At 37.2% G+C, this 26,258-nt stretch overlaps 1 protein-coding gene across 6 annotated transcripts in view; it reads left to right on the top strand.

Annotated features, from left to right (window-relative positions):
- Positions 1-26,258, top strand: part of THRB (thyroid hormone receptor beta) — a 154,201-nt gene that overhangs the window by 114,612 nt on the left and 13,331 nt on the right. For 5 of the 6 annotated variants that reach the window (XM_088164175.1, XM_014887273.2, XM_088164162.1 and 2 more), the window contains 3 exons: positions 20,398-20,498; positions 24,274-24,421; positions 25,369-25,574. In XM_088164175.1, coding sequence (XP_088020301.1) covers positions 20,398-20,498; positions 24,274-24,421; positions 25,369-25,574 — 455 coding nt within the window. Of the gene's footprint in view, positions 1-9,929; positions 10,273-20,397; positions 20,499-24,273; positions 24,422-25,368; positions 25,575-26,258 lie in introns of those variants that run through there. The other variant, XM_014887274.2, reaches the window with a different exon arrangement.

The following is a 26,258-nucleotide window of genomic DNA, read 5'->3' as shown; positions in this document are numbered from 1 at the left end:
AGAGGGAGAGAGAGATGCTTCTCTTACAAATAAGGAGTGGAGACAAAATTACACTATCATCCTTTATCAAATATTTTGGATTGACAAGACCAAGAGCACATGCAGGAGATTTCAACTGTGTTTTTTGTTAAAAAAACCCCCAAAACAACAAAAACAACAACAACAACAAAATACAAAACAAAACAAAAGCCTTTGAGAAATTCAGGCAGTATACATTAGAACCAATGGAGTAGAATAAATAATGTAGTCCTCTCAGGAAACTAATTTAACATTATAATAAGATGAATGGTAATTTAAGACATAAACATCCACTGCGCCACAGTATACGAAGTACAAGAAAAGGAGAGAAAATATAAGAGCCCTCAGTGGTAGTTCCTTGCAACTTAATCTTTGACTAGCAAAACTTGAATGTGAAATGTCCCTGGTGGCTGAGAAGAATTTGTGAAATAAAGTGGAAACTTGTAAAATTAAATGAACTGTAGCTAACATGGCAAACAAAATAGTGAGACAAATTTCAGCGGGAACTAAAAGGAAAAGAGAGGACATAGCTTCTTGATGTTTGGCTAGCCTTGGTAAACTCTGCCTGGGTAAATTTCAAATGATGGAAACTGTAATAGAATCAATTTCTCCTTATAGTTTAAATGTGTCTATAATCATATTTCAAAGTCTCACAGATGCTTTGCAAACAAAGAGATTGGAATATAAGTTTTCATTTTATTTTTTAAGTTGCAAAGGGTTTTGGAGTTCCTTGTTAAAGGTAAAAATCTGTAAGCCTTGTGTGACACCCTTTCTGAATCCTTGGGGAACAGAATTTTTTACCATAGTCATGAATGTATGGATTTTAATCAAAATCAAAGGTAACACAAATCCTCACAAGGAAAAATGGCCTTTAATATCGAAGATAAATTTGGGAAAAAGATATAGAAAATTTTGCCTAATGAGATTGAGCAGCCTGGATTATGAATCACTGATCTTGGAGACTAATAGCAAGACCTGAGTAACTGAGGATATAACTGAGTTTTCTAAACAAGGTCAAGAATTGTGTTGCATCAATGGCCTGCTCAAGGAGCTGACAAAGCATGGATCTATTCATGAGTGTATTATAGAAATGCTTGCATATTTGATGTATATACTGCACATGCCTGACTCACATTTTGTGAAGATGCAATATCATCCAAGCAGGGAGATAATTAGGGTGAGAAGGAACTCAAGGGAGAGTAGCCTTCTACTGAACCAGGTGTGTTGTTCAAGGCTGTGCAAAGTCTAGAGGAAGGGTGGGTTGTAGAACACACTCCTCTTTGTGCCACAGAAAACGAAGTGTCTAAGTTCAGATCTTAGAAGGAGGTTCTCAGCTCCCAGAGGGTCTTATCAGAGAAATCCTATCTCTCCTTTGGAGTTTAAATTTATGAAGTCAGGAGAATATCAAAGTGTTCAAATTATGAAAAAAGTTTTATATTCTGTTCTTTTATTATTTAAATTGCCTAGTATTTCTGGGTTACTTTCACTATTCTGTTTTAAACTGATTATCCTCCTACAAGTGATATTCTCTTGCCGTATTACGTGCATTTAGAATTAGTTTTTAATTTTACTTAGAAAATCAAGTCTGAAGTAAGAGCAGATCTATAAAACTAGAAGTAGGTAAGGGCGAATTCTGTAGGTAACTTACCTGCCCTTTGCATTGAAGTCCGTGATGCCAGGTACTTTCTCAAATTTGTGTTATTGATGGACTTGTAGCTGCAAATGTCAGGTGAGCCTGTATTCCTAGCAGAAGAAAGGTATTTACATCTAAAATTAAATAACATATTGAGGAAAGCTGTATGTACATTCAGGAATTAAGATAGGATAACAATATTTAAAACTAACCATGATTAAGTTTTCTGAATTTGGCCTGTACTAACAATATTCCACTTAAGAGGAGTCCTAAGAAAAAGGATTCAGAAACAGCAATGTTATGATAGATCTGGTAACTGAAATCCCAATTTACTTTGAATCATTTTTTTCTGGAAATTAATGACTTGATATGCGCTTACTTACTAATATTTTACTTTACTGAGTGAAGCGTATGTAAAATTAACTCTTAGGTTTATTAGAACAGCAGAATCTTTCTATGATTAAAACCACTGTGGGTATCAGTCATCAAATGTCTGGACTTTGCTATTTTCTTTATGCAAGTTAAACAGCTATTTTGTATTTCAGTTTTGTTACATATAATACAAAATAAGGTAATTTCTTCAAATACAGACTATGATCTTTGATGGGTCATTTCTACCAAATTTAGTTTTGCTGCCTAGAAATACAAATTGGGCTATATGTAGTTTTACAAATTTGTATCTCAGTTTCTTCTATACCAAAGAATAAGAAGTGACCAATCTGATAAAATCATGCAGCTTTGGTATTTTTCATTATCTACACTGGAGCCAAGTGTCCGTGCTCCTGTGATAAAATTAGCATCTCTGATACTTCACTGTGACCACAGGCGGAGAAAGGCAGTAGGTAGCAAAAGCGGAACTGCTAAGCATGCCCACATAAGAATGTCACACTTAGGTAACAGAGTGTCCCTCAGGTCAGCCTACGATAAGAGCAAAGTCAAACAAGGCTGAATCCTTGATGTTTTGTGTTTTAAGTATCTGAAAATTGTTCACGACCAGCCTCGACCTACAAGACCTCAAATGATCATATGAGCAAGGCAATAAATTGGTGGTAACTTGCCCTGGGGCCCACGTTGTAGTTGTGATGTTGTGAAAGTTACATCTAGTGTTAGCCTGTCCACAGAGATCTGCCTGCTTTTTCAGGATTCTCAGACAGGAAAATTTTATATTCACTTTTACCGAAGGGGAACTATGGTGGCTGAATGGGCATGGCTGAAAGGTTCTGCATCATATCAGTGCAGTCCAGTGGAGATGCATGGGAATACCACAGCATCGGGAGAGCTGGGAAACCACTTGCTTTCCAAAACTCCACACCTGAGCAAGATTTTGGCAAAGCCAACAGTTTGTAGCCCTGCAGTATTTGCCAAACATCCAGGACGTGGCCTCCTGTTGTGGGACAGACTGATTCACCTTCCTGACAGAAATCAGAAATGGAATGTAGTGGGCATAACAGAAAATCGTTTCTGTAGGAAAAGACACTTCAAAAATGATGATATCCAGAGGAATGGACAGCAGCTTCCGCAATGCCTACATGCTTCAACTTGGACTAATACAATTTTACAGCCAGGCCATACAAAAGCAAACTTTCAAATCATGTCAAGTACCCAGGAATACGAAAAAGAAGAAAAAAAGTGTAAAGGTAACGGACACTGTCGTGCAGAGCACAGAAAATGCTGTATTTAGAAAAAAAAACAAAGCAAAACCAGGTTATGTCTGTGTTTACTGCCAGGGTTTTGGCCATTGGTAAAAGCATTATTATGTGGGGATGTTTTCTTGCTACCAACCTTTTTAAAATTTTTTTTTCATCAGTGGTAATTGTGGTTTATAGTTTTCTCTTCTATTAAATTTAATAGCTTTGTGAAGAGCTCTTATGAAAATATAATGAGTACTTACTGAGGTTTTCTGTGTGACACGATACAAAATAATCTCTCTTATTTTAGAGCTTTTAAAAAGTATTTGTCTCTCTCTTTGTGATCTTTATAAGCTGATCAAAAATATTTTCCGAACCTGGCCTTTTTTAATAAAACATATCTTTGATACATTAAAAAATGAAAAGAAAAAAGAAAGCATTCTTTTCTACTTTCAGGGTGTTCAGCTCTCACCTGTGACTGTGTTGTTTGCCTTCTTTCTTGTTATTAACCATACCCAAAGCCTCAGTAAGTGCATGTACAGAGCTCAAGTGGGACTTCTTGTTAGGAATATTGTCTGCCACACTACTCAGGAGAATAAACCATTTTCTCTGAGGTAGGTTATTTTATTCACATCAGCATAGCATTGAAGGAATTCCTTTTAGCAATCACAGTTGCTAAGGTATTAGCACAAATGTAATGCATAGGTTATTCTTATTCCTCTTTAAAGTTGAATACATAGTTCTTCGTTGCTCTTCACCTAAAAAATAATTACTGTATATTGGGAGGGGGGATTACAAGTTGTTTTCTTTTACTTAAGTCTTGCGTCACCCCAGGAAGAAAGATTACAGTGTCAGGCAGGATATCACCTCATGAAAAAGTTAAACTGGTCTAAGTACCTGATTTCTTTAGATTTAGTTGTGCTTTACCTCAGAATGCCTCTTTGCTAACAGATGTCAGGTGTTGATCGCTTTAACGTCTTACCAAGGGCTGTCAGGAGGCTACCAAACCCAGACAGTCCCATCCAAGAGCCTGTTAATTATGTTATGTCAAGCTAAATTAGCCTGTTTTCTGCTTGGTTTTATTTTTGAACAAATGAAACTTCTTACCTTGATGGTTTCATGTGAAGTTGAGGCAGGGAATGACTCAAAAAAGGCACATGTTTTAAGTATTGGCCATTACTTTCTCAAGAGATAAGCTCTGTAATTAACTGATGTCTGCTAACAGGGTCTTCCAATTATGATATATGGGGAGGCTTAACAAACTCGGTTGTCTGGGTCACAGGTCTATAATTACTCTTAGAAATATTTGCTCAGGCACCATCTTGAAAGTTGTCAAAACTATTCAAGAATTTTGTTTGCCCGTTTGTTGGCCAACGTCTCAAGGAGCAAGTGGTTTCTGATAAGACTCTGTGTGCTACCTATCCATGTTGTGAATAGTGCAAGAAAAAGCAAGCACAAACCCTGGAGGAGTCCTGATCAGAAAAGAGCAAGCTCCATTCTGTTTTTACCAAATTTATTCAAGGTGTCGAAAATATTTTGAGGGATAGCAGGAATTGTAGTGAATCTGATCATTTAAATATAAACTATGACATTCTTTGTTATTCAAGGAGACTAATGAGTCTGGAGTATTTCAATAAGAGGCACATCACACTGGCATTTTATGAGTCACAGACAAATTTAGTGTCATGTCATAACTGAGGTACAGTGGGTTTTGTGAGAGGAACAATTTTAGAGAAATAACTGACTTGGTACACTTGGAGAAAAGAGCTAAGATTTTCCTCTGGTTTGTACCACAGGGCAGCTAGTTTGTATCTTCCTGCATCTGCTGCAAACCCAAGGAAATAATTTTATGTCAGAAAGATTTAGCTTTTTTCCCTTCAACTCCTATTATAAATGTGGCGTAGACAAAATGATGATTTTTTAAATGTCTTATCTTCCACTGAGACGTACTCCAAAAATTGTCAAATGTTGTGACTTTTCAGCACTAGAATTCCATAGTCCTACCTACCTTATGATTTAGTTACAAGCAGAGTTTTCAAGATAAATACCATGAAGAGTTAATTTTCTATTCTTGGAAATGCTTGTCATTATTTTGGATTCTGATGTTTGAGGTTTTCTTAGCTTAATCTCTAACAGTAAGTTTGCATAGTCATACTTCTGAGGGACCATTCTGAATCTTTGATCATAGTGAATGAATTAAGGCGGTGCAAAAGATGGTAACTCCTTGTGTGGGCACTGAGATAGTTGTATTTGACAACTTATGTGTGTTGTAAAAGCTACATTAGTAGTTTTGCTCAAAAGCTGTGGCAGTTTTCAGTATATTTTCGTTATGATATGAGATCTGTCTGGGACGTAGCCCATGTTATGAAAGTGAAGATTTGTGTTTGCTCAAAAAAGCTGTGATCTAATTTTTTTTTTCCCCAAAACCATCAGAGGTGGCTGAGATAATTTAGGCAACAATAAAATCTATAAATAGGAAATATAACAGTTATTTTTAACGCATAAAATTTTGTTTTACAAAACTAGGAACTGATAATATAGGCATACAAAACTGAGGCGTTCACAACGGTATGTTTAATCTTTGCAACTACATGTTTAAATGTGCAAAATTCTTTTACTAAAACCTGGATTTTTATTCATCTTTATGCATGAAGTCTGAACAGCAACCAACATAAGATCCTTCCATTTGGTCCTTCAGAAGTGGCACTGTGCCCTGACTGATTTGAATGCTCTGCAATACCTCCCACATACCGACACTGCCGAATCTTTTAGAACGGCGTCCAGGGGCCCTATCTGCAGCATTGTGATACCCAGGACTCTAGACCAGGGGTGCACAGTTTGGAAAAAGTCAGGAGAATAGGACTCTTGCAGGTAATATGCCACAACAGATTAAATTGCACTGTGGGATAATTCTTTTTTCTGTGTCAGGGACCTCTGTTGGTTGGGCTGTAGCATCCAGAGGGTCATCCACAGGATTTTTGTCTTTCCTTAACATTTCTATGGGTTCATTTTGGTGGGTTTTGTAACTGAGCTAAGTCATAAGGAGAAGTAAATGCATCTCAATGGGGATATTTCATTGTTTGTAATTAAAAGTCTCAGTCATACTTTGTAAAACAGGATTTAATGAAGAGCCGAATAGTGTAGGTAAGGTGGTCTCTTCTGCAGACTCCCCCTTTCAGGCATTCTCAGCCTGATTTCTGCCTACCCAGTTAATATCACTGACTATGCTAGACTTCTGATTCACACCAGGGTGAGTATATAAAAACCTTTTGGGGTATTCCAGGCACATGTTCAACAAGTGATTCCTGCCTTTTTTAGAACAATGGACTAACACCTTAGACTGTGAGAGATTTGAGGTTTGGATCCTCTGCTGTTACAGTATCAAAATTTCTGTTTTATCCGTGGCTTGTTGTTTGAAGAGTTTATTCTTATGGTGATTAACTTCTATGTGTTCATATAATCAGACACGTGTGAACTAATAAAATTCCAAGTGTGATATTACATTGCTGGAGGCAGCAAAATCTCAACATGACTTGACATAAAGACACAAATATTCAAATCAGAATACAAAACAAAGAAAACCTGTTAATATTATTCTACTCCACTTTCAGACTTTTGATAAAGACACTGTCTGACTGTCTTGTATCAGACAATTTAATTCAAAGGCGTGCATGAAATGAACCTACAGGATTGGACTCTAAAAGATTAAAATGAAAATATTTTAGGAATATTTCAGTTTTTAAAATCTTTGCAGTGTTCTTTGAACTGATTTGTTTCCAAGGGAACAACAATCTGCAGAGCTATGAATCTTTTTAATATTAGCATATCGCAGGTAAGGAACCCACAATCACTGGAAGTGTTCATCTTTTTTGTTGTTGTTGGAAAAGTCTTACATTCATTTTTTATTTTTTCCCTCATCCTTCACAGTTTCATGTAATTTAATTCCCTTGCAGTATTAAAGGAACTCGTGACAAAAATAGTACATGTGACACTTCTCTAAGCATTATTGATAGAGCAATAGAAAATTAGAAATGTTTGAGAGATTTATTTTGGAACAGAAAGTAAGTCATAGCCTGTGTCATGTTGAAATACCTATTTCCTCATGTGCCATCCTGGCTGGAACAGCTGTCTATACAAGGTTTCAATTCTGTTTAATTTTTCAATAGCAAACCTAAATCCAGTCAGAGGGGGAACAAACAAGAGAATAAAAGATTTGTGGGAATTTTGACTTCGCTGGCAAAGCAAATCCACACGGGAGAAATTCTCACTAAGAATTTAAAGCCCAGATCCCTGAAGCTTTTCCGGGTGGTGTAAAAGTATCTAGGTATTGTGCTCTGCTAACCTGTAAAAAAACAGCCTCACCTCTATGGGAGCTCTACATAAATTCCTGTTGGTGGTACAGGGGATCTTTTTGTGGTAAATGAACAGCCCAGGTACTGGGGAATGTTTTATTGGGAGTGTGGAGAAGTAAACTCGGCAAGCTGTGTGTGTTACATACACTGGAGTATTACCAACCCATCACCTCACTGGGACTGGTTTGTGGGTTTCGGTATAAACAACTTTTGCAGAATTACTTGAATGAAACAGGCGTATTTTAGGAAGTGGTGAACATCCATTATTGAAAAATCAGATCCTTCGTGAGAACATGATTTTTATCACAGACAAACTCACTATTTGTAAAATCTAGATGATGGACCTGAACTAAAATGAGAATTCACTTCTATTGTGTGCTTTTTCACACTATTTTACAGTGGTATTTGTTGAGTTAGACAGTGATAAATTAATGAGGGTTCATTAGGGTTTTACTTGTTGGATTTCAGTAACTGTTTGTGGTCTTAATGAAATAAAATATTTAAATTATTAGAGTTTTAGGAGAACACGTTCATTTTGGAGACAACTTCATTGAATTCAGTAGCACTGAGGTCTACAGAATACAGTCTGACTTACCAAATACAGTATTATTTTATGAGCAAGTTAATGAGAAATGCATGTCAAAGATGCTTCTTTTATGGTTTAAGGGGGAAGAAGAACTCCATGTATGAATTTTAACTTCTCTGATCATTGGAAAGACTTGTCCTGAATTTGGTAGTTAATTAGACATTAACTGGAAATGCTGCTTATTTAGATGGGTAAGTTATGGTTAGATGGGTTAATTATGGTTGTATGTTGGAAGGGAAAATGTTTCTCTGTTGGCTGTTTTTATTAGTCTGATATATTTAGCAATATCAGATAGGGAAAAATATGGATATGTCATGCCCAGTTCTTACCTATTGCACTGAACTTTTGAGGACTATTTGATAGTACGTTCATCAAGATTGTTAGATGTATGCTTAAGATCCCGGAAGAAAAAGCGCCAAGTTACACGATAATGTTCACAATATTTTAGTTTAAAATAGTGAAATAAGAAAGCTATCATTATCAAATCAGTAAAAACTCAGCTCCCTAATAATAAGAACAGATATTAGAAAGGGATACCAGTTTGTTACTGACTTCACAAGTTTTACTGTATTGTAGCTGTGCTGTAAAGAAAAAACACATTTTTCCTAGTAAAAAAACAAGTAACAGCTAATACAAGTTAAAAGTAAAATTTTTTTTTTTAGATAAAAAAAAGGCTGATTAAAGAAGGTATATTAACCATACTATAGTTTGGGGTGCATTAAGCAATTAAAATTTTTGTTGTGGTGGTATTGTCATAGTTCATAGGTGAGCCAAAATGAGCAAAAAATGTTCCTTCCTTTCCTCGCTCTGTTTTCAGAATAAAAGCTCTTCTAAAAGTACTTCATTACTGAAACAGAAAAGATAACAAAGCAGAATAGCAAAGCAATTAGCTTATTGATAATACTTAAGCAGTGTTCTTTTTGCTGATTATATTATTTTGAAGTTTCCCACCTGTTGAACTGAATAGAAATTACTTCTTGAAATCACTGAAGTTTAGAAAAGCCGCTTTCCTGTAAATTCATTACCAGGCAGTAGGGAGGATTGTGTATGTGTGGAAGGCTGGGGAGATTCATGCATGTAATTCTGTAAAACAAAATCAATAAAGCTGGTGACAGATTAAGTTGCTAAATTTTGTAAAAGTAGACTACTGTTTGGGTCATCAGCACATCACTATTGGATTTTCTATGGTTTAATGCTGAAAAACAGGATTATTGATTTTAGGATTTTCAGCGTATCCCCTCTGGGAGTTCTTAAGCAGTCTTTATAATTCTTCACACTTAAGTTGACAACTACAGTGACATAACTGTGTCCTCGCCTTAGTAATCGTTTTCTAATCATATTGGAAAAGGCTGGAAATGGTTTATAAAATGATTATTCCAGACAAACGGGGGAACAGGAGGGTTGTCAGGATGTCGCTTCTTTGTCTGGTGGTCATTGCTACCTGACTGCCATCTTCCCTTGGAATTAACTTACAGTCACAGATTAAGACCTTTGACTGTCATAAATCTGCTTCCCAATATGTTTGACTGGCAGGGGAGTTCACAAGCCGTCCCAATATAAATAGGATTTTAGCACATCAGGTGCTGCTCTGAAGTAAAACGGGCTGTTTTGCAGTCGACTTTGTTGGTGTATATTCATTGCTCCTCTCCCGATCCATGTGTATGCATGCCTGCGTGTGTATGCATGTGTGTGTGTACGTAAAGTAGAAGCTCAGATAGGCTAACAAAATGAACTACTGTATGCAAGAAATATATGAAGTGCACCCAGCTGCTGGTAGCAATTGCTACATGCAGTCCACTGATTATTGCACATATATCGAAGATAATCAGGGTTACAGCAGTTGTGATGCTCAGGTCCTGCACAGTAACAACATATATATGGAACAGGCCTGGGCGGTGAATCAGCCTTATACCTGTAGTTACCCTGGAAACGTGTTTAAAAGCGAGTACTCTGACATGGACATGGCCCTGAATCAGTACAACCAACCTGAATTTTTCACAGAAGAAAAACCTACTTTTTCTCAAGTGCAGTCGCCATCGTACTCTCAGAAGAAAGGTAGGGGCATTTTATTTAAATAACAAAAAAAATAATATCTGTTTTTGTTTTTGTTTTGCTTTAAACTTACAGTTGCATCAGTTGGCTCAGATGCATCTTTGAATGTGAAGGCTGCCTGTTCAAAATTGAAAGCAGCAGTAACATAGGTTGCTAGGTGATTGTAAGGTTTTTGGTGAGCGATGAGGATTTCCAAGCACTTTTTCTTAATTTATAAGAGACATTTGCAAGTATATTGCTTTTTTTTTCTGCTTTCCTGGGCTATTAAGTTCCTTTGCTATTCATCAGTGAGCTCGATAAGAAAGTTTCTCTCCTGAAATGTCGTCATTATATATTCTGCATCTTAAAGCTATGTTTCTGGTTACATACAAACTGTGTCAGTCCGTGTTTTCAGTAAATGTGAACTCTGTTTGCTCAGCAACTCAGGCAAAAGATTTTGAAAATAGGACTGTAAATATGTATAGGAAAATGATTGTGTTTGAGTTACTGTCTTCTAAGTGAAAACCACGAGTTTCTGATTATGCAGAGCAAAAAAGACTGAAAATTCAAGACTATATCTATGCAAGAAAGATGACTTTGAATCCAAAAGGTTGATCTAATCAATATGTTTGTGAGATAAGTACAATGTCTGCTCCCTAGGGGTTAAATCATTGCTTGTTTTTAGAATTTCTTCTTTTGCTTTCAAGTAAGCAAAGGAGATTTTAAAAGAGCCCAAAATACTAGCAAACCCTTGGAAATGTTTTCAGTGTTGTTTGTTTTGAACTTGGTAGCCCAACTGACGCATACAAAGTATACATTCTCTGTGTTTCTTTAAAATCACATTATTAAAGAAGAAAAGTAAAATACTGTCCTGTCCTGTTCTGATCAGACCAGATTTTCTGTATGCAGTTTTCCAAAATCCAGATGAATCTGATGTAACTAGAGAAATAAAGAAAACACCATTTTTCACTTTTGAAATATCTTTGTAGTGAAAAGTAGACTGTTTATTTTTATTAACTACATGGAAAACTGAAATATTTTCCCTTGGGCAGAAAATATTCATTAACCCTTGATGCCATAAATCTCTATGATTAATAGAAAAACGTCTTAATTTTATACATTGAACAGCATCATATTTCGTAATAAAATTATTTTTTAAATCCTTTTTGGAAGCTGTAACAACATGATCAAATTGAAGGCTAAATGTAGTTGTGGATAATGCATGTTTCTGTGTTGTGCAACATTGTAAATGCTTTTTAAGGCTATTTATCTGTGTTTTAATTAATTAATTCATAGCTTTTGTAGACTTTTCCCATGTCTTATTTTTGGTTAAAGAAAATGTTTATCTCAAGATTAACTTAGAAAAAATAAAGACTTGCTGTTGCAAAATCCCTGAATCAATACATTTTTCATAATCTTAAAGGTTATAAATAATACTTAGTGCACCTAGATCAGAGCTTTAAGTTATTTCAGTACTCAGACACTCGACATCTGCCCTGTGTAAAGTTTTTGAACTTGTTTGTTTGAAAGAATACAGAGTTGTTTTTAAAAACTGCTTGTATGCTCTTATTTTCTACCACCTCAATTTCACTAAGAAATGGCGTGAAATTCTGAGGAAGCCGGCTTTCAAGCAGGCTTTTAATTGATCATTCACAGAGACTGAGCAACGTGTTTTGGGATTCTTTAGAGCCTTATTACTGTGATAATCAATAAAAAGTGGCCTCCCTTCTGTCAAACCTTTGCAAATGTTGAGTTTGTTAGGCAGAAGAGAGCTAAACTGCATGGAACATGTGCATCTTCTCTTTTTTTTTTTTTAATTTCCATCTTTTAAGCAAGCTATCGTAAAACTAACGAATCTTTTAATCCTGTCCTAAGAACAGAAGGCTTTTCACAGGGCATGTGTGTCTGTATTGATCCAGAATTGATTGGGGGAGCGAGTGAGTTTGTTAGAGAAGCCTTGGTAATAGCCCATTAAAGGAAAATTAAGTCCCTAAACAGGTGTTCATGAGGAGTCTTGATTGTTGCAGTTGGTATTTTTGTTAGTCCCCTGAAATTTGTCATAATCTCAATAATATGCTATTCAAATTAGATTGTACTTTACAGTAGCACATGGACTCGTTCCCTATCAGAACTTTTGCTAGTTACTAAATGGTTAAAGTCTTGTTTTCCCTCTGGGAAGAAAAAAAAAAATCAACGTTTTATATGTTGAAAAGCTTATAATTTGTGATCGGATATTTAATTACTTCTCTGTTTTTATGTCACTTCAAAAGAATTCAGAAAATAACTTGAAAAACAACAACCAAAGACCCCAGCAATGTGTCACTAAGGAGAAAAAAAAAAAGGCATTTATAAAGCATAGCCAGCTATTCTAAATATCAGAAAGCTACTTCAGTTATTAAGTGCATTAAAAACTATTATTTCCTGATGTCAGAAATTCTGATGAAATAATTAAGTTTTACAGAAAAGAACTTTTAAAGAAAGAAAATCAAGAGGTAGAGATGTGGGTTTAGTTTCGCATTTACTTGTTGCTCCATTACCTTTTGTGCTCTGGTGTACGCTGTTAAAAGGTGACAGCACAACATTTGTGCAAGAGCTTACTGTTTTATTAAGGAAGCCCTTTTGGACCTGATCCTGCCCTAGGAAACAGGCAGCCAGATACACTTTGTTTTCTGCGTAATGTGTGAAATCTGATAAGCAGAACAGGGCTCATCTTCGTGAGAACGAAGTGCTATTCTCAGTTTTGTCCCAGAGAGCTTAAACTGGAATATTTTTCCGTTCATACAGTGCTTCCAGCCATGGTGAGCTTGCAGCAGTGCCTGCTGGATGGGTGATGCTCAGGGGGAGTCTGTACCCCCCTGCCCCTGTGCAGAGGATGAGCAGACAGGCAGAAATGTCCCCGGATCTCCTCACACCATTTGTGCTGTGAGGAGAAGTACCCAGTGACAAGGAGGAGATAAGGCAGTTAGGAAGGCACAAAGGAAATGTGTACAGGAGTCCAGAAACCTCAGTCTCCCCACAGTTGGTGTCTGCACAGTGTTTTGGACATTTGGACAACATGGGAGAAATGTCTGCAAAGTTAAATCTGAGATGAGAGTTGTCTTTCACTTTCTTTTGAGTGGTAATTTCTTGGACAATGTTAAAGAAGGATGTCCACAAATGTTTGTGAGATTAGGCTTTAGCTTCAGATTCTGTGGGGCAGAGAGCAGTAAGCAGAGGCTGCTCCCAAAATCAAGGGTTTGCAGGGAGGAATTCTTGAGCTTAGGCTGTAGCAGAGCCGGCTTCTCATCCCTGCAATTCATTTTACTTCCCAGATACCAATGAGATACCAGTGAGGTAAATGCCATGTTTTGAAGGGCTCCTGGAATGGTGGGAGAATAGCCTTTGAAAGTTGTTATGACTGTTGTTATTTTTATAATTGTATTTGCCATAATTATTTCTCTTTATATTTTCTCAGGCAAATAATGTGCTGCTGAGAATACGTAGTGTGTGAGTGCTAGAGTATGCAACTGAATTAGCCCAGACTGAGTTCTCAGCAGTGTGAGAACATTAGGATACTTTCTAAATAGCTAAGGAAAAGTAACATGAAGCTTATGCCAAAAAGTCATCTCATCAATGCAGGGAGTGTGTGTGGATATAATCAATTGACAGAAACACTGAGAATTTGTCGTCCTGGCCTTTGCAGCAGAGCAGCCACCAATATGTTAACAATATAAAAAATATTAATTTTGCTCTTGAACACCCATCTAAGGAAATAGCACTAAAAAAATTGCATAATCCATTGCATAAATCATTATGCATTTGGAGTTATGTTTCTGTCATAACAAAAGTCTTCATAACAAAAGTCAGTGGAAATAATGTGTTTTCATCTCCTTTACTGTAACCTTTCTGCAATCAGATGAAGGATGAGAAAGTGAAGTAAGTTATACTTTGCTTTGTTCGGGGAGGCGTAGATTTCTAAACAAATAATTTTTTGCAGTACTAATGTATTGTCTCTAAAAACATTTAAATAATTTAAGAGGTGGGGAAATTTCATTATCTGACCCTTAAAGTGATATATTTTGTACCTGTAATTTGCAATGGCTGCAGGTACAGTACTGATTGCAGAAGTTTAAGTGACAGCACAGTTTGGGCTAAAATGTTCTCAGCACATTCTCTGCAAAAGCAGAGAATTGTTGCTGGTAAGGTTTCTGACTCAACCTAAGGAACAGAGCTAATGCACTGAAAAGTCACTGAGAGAAAAGTGACTATAAAATGTTTCAGATTCGATCTTTGCAGAATCTTTTCCCAAATTTTAGTAATTTCATAAATCAAAGAATGTCAACAAAATTAAGAATTGAGGACATGCAAGCCAGTTAGCTAACAAGAGAAGTGTGAATCTCCTCAGCAACATTCTCGGTGCTTCCAAGCTTGAAGGAGAAATAAGCCATTTTTCTCAGTGGGAGTAATTTAAAGAAAGTGGGAAACAAGGATCAGTGTGTCTGCCCAGCCTTTCAGATCAATGTTGATAATAACACAAGCAAGAATGGAGTATGCTTTTTCTCTGTCGGCTCTATGCTTTCACCAAGAAACACTCCATTTAAGCTTTTTCTGCACAAGTATCTCAAGGATGATGCATGGCTGGTCCTTGTAATTTTTTATAATTTCTAAAGAGTTCAAGGTGACTGTGAAAGCAGTGGAACAGTAGTACAAATTTACATTTCAGTTTTAATGCAGTTGAGAATTCTCAAGGTAGTAATTAATTTCATCTTTTTCATTTTCATACTGCAGTGTCTAGTAAGTGAATACCAGCTTACTGTTAAGTCGTAACTCCTCATTTTAGTGAGTGGTCTCAAGTCATGCAAACCATACCAGACGGGGGAAAGAAAGATTTCAGGGAATATATTTAATACCTGACTCTGCCAGTGTACAGTGAAAATTAAAATACTGAATAATGGTCTTGAAATGTAACTGTCCTTCTGCAATAGCAAAAAATGACATTTTCTGCCTGCAAGCTATAAAGCTATGGTGGATTAGGAACAAGCTAATAATGAACATGTGGCAGACAGGCATAATTTGCTTGCGTTGGTGTTACTTATATCCCTTTGGTAGTCAAATACTGTTTGGTTCTACCATTTTTTTAAGGTGTGGATTAATTCCCTATACGGGTATCATAATATCTGTACAGATCTGGAGATATAAAGTATGTGCAATGATACTTTAACAAAGATGAAATTGGCTCTTTTCTAAAAATATGCTTTTTGCTGTTGTTAATGTGTACCAGGTACAGAGGAAAAAGAAGCACTACAATTTTTCAATTATTATAATTGAAATAGTTTTTCTTTGCCTTGTTGCATGGAGGAATAGCCACTGAGTGTCTCATTTGTGTCTCTCCAGCCTGTTACACTGTTCAGGGTCATATATGGTGCCTGAAGCCATCATTCCTGCAAATGGTAATTCAAGAGTGCATGCATACAGTGTTAATGGAGGAATACCTCAGATGACTGCATAGGTTAGCATATCTCCTTCTGTCCTTATGGCTGCTTAGGGCAGAATCATTGTTCATTTTCCTGTTGAAGGGAATTGTTTCCTGCCATGCCTCTACAAAGCTACTGTTTTGTTTTAAATTGCTCTCAAGATTTTCTATAGTGGATTATATGACATTATTTGTCTAGAGAGGGGCAACTGGTCCTGCTGTGTGCTTAGACTTACCAAGACAGTAAAGATTAGGCAGACTAGCAGGTGGGAGTCTGGGGGACCATAGGTGTTACTTCAGGCTACTGGGGAAACACCAGACATGGCAGATCAAGGTCATTCACTATTGTTCTCCACTCAAAACAGAGATCCAAGGTAGGCATTGTGATAAACAATGTCGAGTCATACTTCACTGATAATTGACTTGGAGGATTATACAGGATACAACAAATGATAGTCCATGAGGATGCTGAATGCAGCAGAGACTTCAAACAACAAGGAAGAATATTGGTTGTTTTTATACAATTCAGTGAGGTTGGTGTTGCTCTTGAACAGTTCCTCTTAGCTATTTAATTAAAAAGGTTTCAACCAAAAGAAATAAAAGATAAATCAGGACCACCTGAAATGGGAACCTACCTGATGTTCCCATGAGATTTTTCGGACATTCTTCGTTAGTAAGACAAAACCAGTGTTACTCTTTCCAGCCAGTGTCTGCTTTTCCATATAGGCATTTTTATCTTTGCTTCAGTGTTACTACACATACATGAAGCAAAAGTATTTGTTGATATGAGAGACAAGATACTAATAGTGGTGCAAAGAGTGAGACAAGTCTGTTGCTCTTCCTCAAAACATCTAACAGACAACTCTGCTACCATCCATGGCTTGCCCAAGAATCTGCACTGCACTATTCATTTCTTCCATGCTGGTACCATGTTTAGAAAAAGTGTTGTATTTCTTCTGGTAATGCTGTTTCTAACTCAGAAACAGAAAGAATGTACTGAGTCTGTTTATCTGCACGTCTTTCAAATGCAATTGTATTGAGTTTATAAAGAGGCCATACAGGATATTTGCAACTGCTAGAAATTACTTAGAATGGACATTGGTGGTTGTAAGAACTGAATGTAAATCCACTTACTCCTTTTGCAGTGATTACTGTCTGAATTATATATTTTAAAAACACTACTGAAAGTCCAGTCTTCCCACTCTAGCTGTTTCTGACCCCATTAGCTGTTGGAAGAAGTGTTAAAAATACAGAAAACTGTAATAGAAACACTTTGTTGCCAGTGATTTCTTGGAATAAGATTCTTCTGTTCATGTTTCCTGTTGAATCACTAGAAGAGTTCCAGGTGTGTGCTTCCTTTGTGACAGAATGCAGAAGTACTGAACATAATATTTAGGTAGCTTAAGTAGGTGGCACTTAATGCTTCTGATGCAAGAAAACTGGCAATGTGGTTGCATGTAAGGATGCCGTTTTTAATTTCTGACTAGGAGTGCCCCCAGGAAATTGTGTTCTGCCAAATTGGAAACTGTTTTTTATATTGGATAAAGTCACAAAACTCTGGGAAGGAGATGGACAGCAGTGGTCACATGTGTGACCTACCGTATATATTTAAGGAAGTGGTTTAGACAAGTGGTATCCTACTCCTCCAGGAGAACAAGTTGCCATTACATGAGCAGCACTAACCAGCTTGTATAATTATTGAAATATCAAAGCATCTAATTCAGAAGCAATTCTTTAGGAAGCTGACCAGAGATACTGAATTTTTGAGGATGTAGTTTATGCTGTGCAAAGACTGTATTTCATGAATAGCGGTAACCAGCAATAACAAGAAGCCATTGATTTTCATTATAAATTTAGGGGAAAATTCAGCATCTCTTTGCTGCATCTTCTGCCTACTCTGTCAGCTCAATGTTGTGTATGTGTTACATGTGCAGAGGCAGGTGTGAGCAGAGTGGGGGCAGGATGGAGATAATAGCCTCCTGCTAATCCCCCACTGGCACAGTGTCTATTAGGAGTCTGTGATGTAATTAGAGTTGAAATCCTGCTGTCTCTCATCCCTCAATGTCACATGGCCACCAGTCTATCCAAGCATAACTTGTTCATCATGGAGAAATGTAGCCTGAATATAAATCTGGTCTTTTGCTGACTTGTAGACTGGCTTGACACAACGTTAAGATCTTAGTTCATACCTCCACTCCCCTTTCAGATGGCAATAGGCTTATTGGCAGACCTGAGATGCCTATATACAGGAATGGCTTTTGAGTACTACTGCTTCCTTCTTTTAGAGATGGAGATATGTGTTCCTCTATAGTTTCAGGTTCTCATAGTTATAATCAAACTAGGCCATACAAATACTTTTGGCCTTCTTTATTTTCTCCTGATTTATTCATCAGCCTCCAGCATAAAGTTTAATCATTTTAAGCTCAGTTAACTTTAGGTGTTTTGTCTAATTTGGGCTTTCCATTCTGGAGAACTTCTGGAAGCATAGCCTTAGGAAGTCACTTGAATTTAAACTGTCTGACCCTCTGGCATGTTAGTTGCAGGAAGATGATGGCCACCGCTCTTGCAGCATCCTGCAACAGCCTTCTGCTGCCCCGAGTCTTGCTGCCGGTTGCCCTCCAAGTGACTGGTATCCCAGTTTCCCAAGCTGTACCAACCCATACTGCTGTGAGGGCTGCATAAAGACAGCAAGCTTATGTGTGGTGCTGCAGTTGGATTCAGCAAGCCAGTGGTAAGAGATAGTGTTACAGGCAGCTGCATCCAAAGGGCTCTCCTTCATTGCACTCAGAAATTCCATTCAGACACCTGGCAGTTGATGCAAAACTGGGAGGAGTGGCTGGAACACCAGATGGGTGTGCTGCCATTCAGAGCAACCTGGGCAGGCTAGAAAAATGGGATGAGAGGAATCTCTTGAAGTTCATCAAAGGGAAAGGCCAGATTCTGCATGAGGGGAGGAATAATAAACACAGAAGTGTGGGCCCAGCTGGCAGGAAACTGCTTTTAAGTATTTGGGAGTTCCTGGTGGGCAGCTAGTTGCAATATAGGCCAGCAGAGTATCCTTGAAGCAAGGGAGGTAAATGGCATCTGGTCTGCTTTAGGAATCATCACCAGCACCTTGAGGGAAGTGATCCTTCTCTTCTGTTCAGCTCTAGTAAAACATATCTGCAGTATTGGGTTCAGTTCTGGGCTCTCCAACAGAAGAAAGACATAGACATTCTGGAGCAAGCCCAGCAAAGGGCAACAGAGATGATGAACTGGAGAATCTCTTCAATGAGGAGTAACTGAGAAAGCTGGGACTCTTCAGCTTGGAGCAGAGAAGGCTCAAGGGGACATATCAATCTGTGTGAATACCTGATCCCCCATATTGTAGAAAACAGGGCCAGACTCCTCTCAGTTCCCGGTGACAGAACAAGAGGCAATGAGCACAAATAGAAGTACAGGGAATTCTTTCTGAGAGTAATAAAACAGTATTTTCTTTTCATTATGAAGGTGATGGAGCAGAGCACTTGCACAGATTGCCCTGAAAGGTTGTGGAGTCTCCATCCCTGGAGATACTCAAAAGCTGTCTGTGCATGGGCTTGGACAGCTGGCTCTAGGTGGCCCTGTGTTGAATAGGGGTGTTGGAGCACTTGACCTCCAGAAGTGACTTCCAACCTCAGCCGTCATGGGATTCTGTGAAATGTTTACTGCACTCCACTGATCTTACACAGTTATACATATAGGTGCACTTTCCTCTCTCCCCTCAAAGGGAATCTGAGATCTCTATGTACATCTTCACAGTGAGATTTTTCAGAAGGTAAAGTTACAAACTCTAACTCCATTAGTTATGAGTCATGAAAACATTGATTTTGAAAGGCTTGTGTTTTACCCTGTTTAAAAGTTGCCTGTGGTTACAATTACTTTTTACTTGCCATCAGAATTGTTTTGGTTTTTTGCTCAAATTAAAAATATGTTTGTGTTTTCAAAACAAATGTCATTGTGGGAAAAGAACCAAGCATTGCCAATTTTTTTCACAGCAGGAATATTTTCACTGGCTGGATCTGGTAAACCACTTCAGAAGCGAAAATTTCATTCTAACACATATATGCACGCGCACACACACACACACACACACACACACATTTGAATGTCCATGTATTTGCTTTAAATTCAGGCTATGTTACATATTCCTGTGGAACGTGTCCAGGTCATACATGATCAATACAGCTTGGGCTATATGTTGCTAGTACCTCTCTGCTTTGAAACAAACCATCTGTCAGTAAATATTTCTTATTACCAAGTCCCCCAGTCGCACTGAAACTGGGGTCTCATCTGCACTGTACAAGTGTATTGAGGTTTTTTTCTGATATATAGAACAGAAATATACTGTATGCCTTCACTACTATTTTCACATATAATCTTTTGAAGTAATTAATATTTTCTGACATAGCATTTCACTCAGGAAAGAGAAATCATGTTCCAACTTTTCCCTCTTGACCAGTAGACACTGAATCAGTCTGAAGAACAGAAAATCTTATAGATTGTGTTTAATTAAGTCTGTAACATAGTACAAACTTTTATTCAGGAAATTCAGTGAGTTCAGAAGTATAGCACTCATAGACAAGATCTGCGGTGGATTTTAATACTATTTTTTTATTTCAGATATATCATATAATTTTATATGGAGTTTACATGCCACATCCTCTTTGTCTTTGCAGGGTATATACCCAGTTACTTAGACAAGGATGAGCTATGTGTAGTATGTGGGGACAAAGCCACCGGATACCATTATCGCTGCATCACTTGCGAAGGCTGCAAGGTAAACGGCACGGTGGGAAAGTGGGAATCAGAAATAGCTCTCCAGCTCCTCCATTATACAGACTTCCTGAACTGTGCTGTCAAATCAAATAAAGACAGATTAGAAGCTAATAAGAACATCCCGTACTGATGATAAGCTGTATCTGGCCATGCTGCTGCTCTTCATATGCATAAGGAATATCGTTGGGTTTTGCCGTGTTTGCTTCTGAAAAGAAAACAAGAAATTTAGATTGTTGTTGCTGCTGTTTAACAGTTAGCTTTTGAATTTCCATTTTTTAATGTTTCTTTAGCCATGTTCTCAGCCAGAGTACATCAGCATGATCCCAGCTACTCCACTGAAGCTGTTTATGCAATAGCTGAGGTTCTGCTTATGGCCATGAAGAGTCTGTTGCGATTAGCATTGTTCCAGTGCCTCTCACCATCTCTGTGAAGAAGCAAAAATCAAAATCCTTTCCACATGCTCATAGTACAGTAACATCCATCAGTTTGGGAAGCATTGACACCCAATTAAAATAGTTTCCAAAACATTTTGACTTCTTTAACCTAAGCATATTGAAATGTGCTTTTAGCCCCAAAATGCATCTCCAAGACTACATGCAAAATTAAATTTAAAAAGAGATTGCTTTGGGCAAGTAAATTTAAAAATTGGGTAACAGAACCAGGCACATCTTACATGATTTCACTGCCATGAATTTGCCTGAATAACTTGAGATTCAGTAAGAAAGCTATTCTTTCTTGCAGAAAATTAAAAAATTACTGTTTTTCTAAACCAGTGGGGCCACACATGTCTTGGACTAGTGTCATGAGACTAAGCCACAGAAGTCTCATTCTGTTCATCCACAAAGTCTGGAACATTTGGATCTGAGATTTTTAGGTTTGGATTGGCTTTAGAGCTCCTCATTACAGTAACTTGTATTGAAGTAGTTCCTTTGGTTGTACATCTTTGCCCTAAGTTACATTTATGAAAGGCACAGAGACCTGAATATCCTAGGTATAGCAGATTCATATTCATATCAGTTTCCATACATAAACTTATATACAATGTATGAAAAAAGTACTTATATCTTTAAAATGACTTTAAAACTGTGGAGCTGCACAAGTGATTCTTACACATTGGAATCCTGAATACCAGATGATAACAATACATAACATGCATGGATACAATTTAATTCTGATATAATGGGAAGTAAGCAGCACTGTGGCATTATGAAGTATACTTGGCTCCCAGCTGAACAGCTGTATCTCTTGCCAGCTTTCCTGCTAAGGCTTTTGTTACTTCAACTCAAGTAGTTCTTTTTATGCCTACCAGCTATTTTAGAGACAGAGCATATAAATCTGCTTTTATCTTCACATACAGTTCTTCTGTCTGATGTACAATTTAAAATAATGCTTATGTGCACAAGGGACTGAGATGAGAGTTTGCAAAAAGTAATTAATTTCTTGGAGGAGCTGCATACACTTTCAAGTTGTATGATATATCAGCAAAGTTAAATGTTTTATCAATGCACAATATATATAATAAATTTTCAATTAATTTGATGTTTACTAGTTGTTTCCACTCAAAGTCACTTTAGTTTTGAAACAAGCATAATCAGGGCTGACAGCCAAAGATTTGCTTTGGCAAGTGCTTTCATGAACAACGCATCTTCATACATGATTTCTGAAGAGTAAATTGTGAGGAATTCAAACACAAATAAATGAGCAGTGAGTTCTGATATCACTGAAATGTTTTTGCAGACTTTACCTATTGTATCTACTGCTATATAGGTGCATTGTAAAAGAGTTTAGGAAGAGTTACTGCCTGCAATACAATGTGCTTTCTTTTATTGATGAGAGTAACACTTCTGTGGTGAAGTGTTTGGACAGATATAGAGAACAATTTCCATAACGTGTATCTAGACATGAACCACGAATGTTTTTTGCAAAATTTTTCCAAGAGATGCAAAGAAATGAGAAGGTGAAATGGGCTGTCCCAGCAGAGGTGATGGAGACCCTTGCCATCAAATCTACATTAAATCCCCTGAAAGGTTTGGGAAACAGAAGCTCGCTCACTGAGATTCATTAGAGATTTTTCCATCTCATGATGTAACTATTGATAACCCTGTGACCCTGCTTGTCCACAGCCATCTTAGGTCTTCAGGAAGGGGAGGAGCAGATCCTGTCTCTAGGAATTCGTCACTGGGTTGGGAACAGAACCAAAACCAGGTGTTCAGTAGATGAGAGTTTCAGACTTACTCCAAACCCCACATAAGGATATCTTGCCTGTGATTTCCTGGATTTTATCTCAACACAACTGGTCCCAGTCTTGCAAAGGTTCACACACAAGCTTGATGCCACTCAGTTTAATTAACATTTCAGGACTTAACGTAATTAAGGAAGAAAGAGCTGTATTCTTAGCTCAAGCTGAACCTCATAAGATAAAACTCTAATGAGGACAAGTCTCTTCGTTGTCTTCACAGGAGTTAGGAGTTCAAGATGAAATACAAACTTATCTGTACATGTTAATTCAACATTCTGTGTTAAAAGAAATTGTGCACTGCTGTAAGATTTTACTGGGTGTTATTTAACATGATTTAAAAACAGACCTTTCGCCTACTGAAGTGGAGAGACTATTCATTAGACAAAATCCCAGCTGAAGAGACTATTCATAAGGTAAAATCTCGCTTGAATTTTGCCATTGTTTTGACTGAAACCAAAGCCATTCTGAGCAGCCTCAATCAAGCAGGACCAGGGTGTCAGTGTGTACTCAGTGTCAAAGTAATCCCAAGCTGTACTGCTGAATGTAGACGGTCTCAAATAATGGTGAAACTTGAAATTAAACTGAAGTCTAAATTTCCTGCTTTACAGCCTATATTGTTCATGTCTTGCAGTCCTGGGGAGTTTATCTAGCCTTTGCAAAAGTCAGTGAGAAAAGTCATGTTGAAATTAATTCCAGGATTATGTCCATAATGTTGAGAGATAAATTTTATCTGATTTTGTTACCTAGAGTGAAGTTTTATGGGGCGTTTAAATAAGTAAATTCAGTGGGATTGCATTAGTTCATATAGTCTTAGGATCTGTTTAAATTTGCAATATAGATCTGTATTATGATAGGTAGGTAGGTAGATAGATTAATCTTTGGTGGTGATGGGGCTTTTGAAATTCTGTGGTAAATACAAATTAAATCTGCTTCTCAGAAATACAAATAATTTATAAATTAAGGATCCTTTGAGTTTAGGACCAAACTCAAAGACTGTGCAGACTGTATTTGCAAAATCTTTGTCTTGCCCAGATTTGTTTGGTTCATTGGTTGGTTATTTGGCTTTTATGGAAAGAAAGGGGTGGATCTGTTTGTCCTCAATCTTTTAATAGTACAAACACACCACCATTCTTACTATTTGTAGAAGTTGCTTTTTAATTAAAGCTATATGTATGCCTTTTAATATCCTTCAAAATTATTACGGAGTTTGAAAAGGAGCTCAAAATAAAATACTTCATTAAAAAACCTAACACAGTAAAACATAAGACTGCAAGAAGACATGTACACAGTATTTGTGCCTCAAGACAGCATTACTTGAACCTTTGCTTATCTAAGATGTATATATGTTTTTAATTGTTAAGGAAAATCAAAAGGAATGCCATACACTATAAAACTGGTTTGAGACCTTTGAGAATTTCAGGGAATGAAGTGTGTTATCTTGCATACTTAGGTACAGGCCAAACAAACCAAGCAGCTCCCAAATTTTAAAAATTGCTCAGTGCTAATGCTTTCTAATGTATTTATTTCTTGCACCTAGGGTTTTTTTAGAAGAACCATTCAAAAGAACCTCCATCCAACCTATTCCTGTAAATATGAAGGAAAATGTGTGATAGACAAAGTAACAAGAAATCAGTGCCAGGAATGTCGCTTCAAAAAATGTATCTTTGTTGGCATGGCAACAGATTGTAAGTATATTTTCCTGGTTTTCTTTATTTTTTTTTTCAGTGTCTGTGTTTGCTTAAAGCATTTTGATTGATGAAGCTTGTTAAAGTAAAGTAAAGTAGAACTGCCAGCCCTTTTCTGGTTTTAATAATACCAGAGAATTGCACTCATTGCATTAAACCACTTTCACAGGGCTGTAATTTTTTGTTTATCCTTCATCAGGCTGCACATTCTCCTGGCCTTACCAAGCTAAGTAACAATAGGAATGGTCACTCTTTGGAGGAGAGGAGGGAGAGATGCATCTGGATGAACACTTTGCTTGAGATAAAAACATCTTGTTTAGAAAATTCTGGAGGATGTGAAATTGAATGTCATTGTATGAGTCATCCTGCAGTTGTTTGTTTTATTTTTAGCCCTGAAGAAGTTATCTGCTGCAAAGATTTCGACTCTCATTCTAAAGAACTAGAAAATATGGCTGTAAGATTAACCCTTAGGGGTCTTCTTTTCCTGCCGTTGCACAGGGATTTACACCAATAACTTCAATTACTACAAATGGGAGGAAGTCACGTAAAACCCCCAGAAGTCATATAAATCCCCTTGTGCCTTCATAGTTGTTGCCAGTATCATCCTTTGCAGAAGAACTGACAGGAAAACAGGCCCAGTAAACAAGAGAAAAATAGTCTAACTTAGTATTTTCGTTGTTAATGTAATGCATAACAGTGCCCTCTGTCTAGAGGGAAATAGAATAAAGGAGACAATGAAATAGCATAAAGGAGACATTTTCTTCTGAGAAAATTAAGTTTGAAGGGAGAAATAAGAGAACTGTCTCAACTGTGGGTCTTGCCAAGGTACTTCCTTACTGATTAGTTAAGGTGTTTGTAAGCAACTGGTACCTCAGGCACAGAAAAGACCAAAGTTCTGACAGTCTTAAGAGCTTCCTGCCATTTTTGTATGTTTTTTTCCCTGCTAGTGGTGTTGGATGACAGCAAGAGGTTGGCAAAGAGGAAGCTGATAGAAGAAAATCGAGAGAAGAGACGTCGGGAAGAGCTGCAGAAAACAATTGGGCACAAACCAGAGCCAACAGATGAGGAATGGGAGCTCATCAAAATTGTTACTGAAGCACATGTGGCCACCAATGCACAAGGAAGCCACTGGAAGCAGAAAAGGAAATTTCTGGTAAGGGCAGTAGCCTTGTACACTGCTCTTAGAGCTATGTTCTGTTCTTTCTTCTGCAGTGCCTTCCCAGGGTTGCAATCCCAAAGAGATTTTATTGCCAGTGTGCTGATGTTTGTGAAAAAATGATGATTTTGTGTAGTTATTACTTCATTTTTCGTGCCTGAACCTCATTGTTTGATCAGACCATGTAATTCAAAAGATAAACAGCATGTTGTTATGTTAAGTCTTATTCAACTGTAACACTCAGCTACACACTTTTATTGTGCTATGGTAAGAAAAAGTAGAAAAAGTGTTTCACTCCTGATTGAGAACAGAAGCAGTCTGTAATGCATACTGGCTTTTTTTCATATATTCTATCTAGGGGTAATTGTCTTGTTCTAGATGAAAGCTGGTTTTTTTGTTAATAACTCAGGGGGTTTGCCTCTTTTGGTTAATGGTGGATACATTAATGAAAATAAATTAGGCAAAGAAAACTAATTTCAGTGAGAACGGGATGATACATACACTATACCATTGGGATTACAGCCTACAAAATAACTTAGATTTTCACACTATAACTAAGGGTCAGAAAATAAATGGTGATTTGTGATGCTCAACCTTAAAAAAGGATTTATTTGATTTTTCTAAATCGATTTTTAAGAGAAAGAAGTGCAGAATGCAAAATGCTTGTAGAGCACAAAAGAA

This window comes from Sturnus vulgaris, chromosome 1, assembly GCF_052056855.1.
Source record: "Sturnus vulgaris isolate bStuVul1 chromosome 1, bStuVul1.hap1, whole genome shotgun sequence".
NCBI lineage: Eukaryota > Metazoa > Chordata > Aves > Passeriformes > Sturnidae > Sturnus > Sturnus vulgaris.
This window is presented reverse-complemented; position numbering and strand designations above follow the sequence as displayed.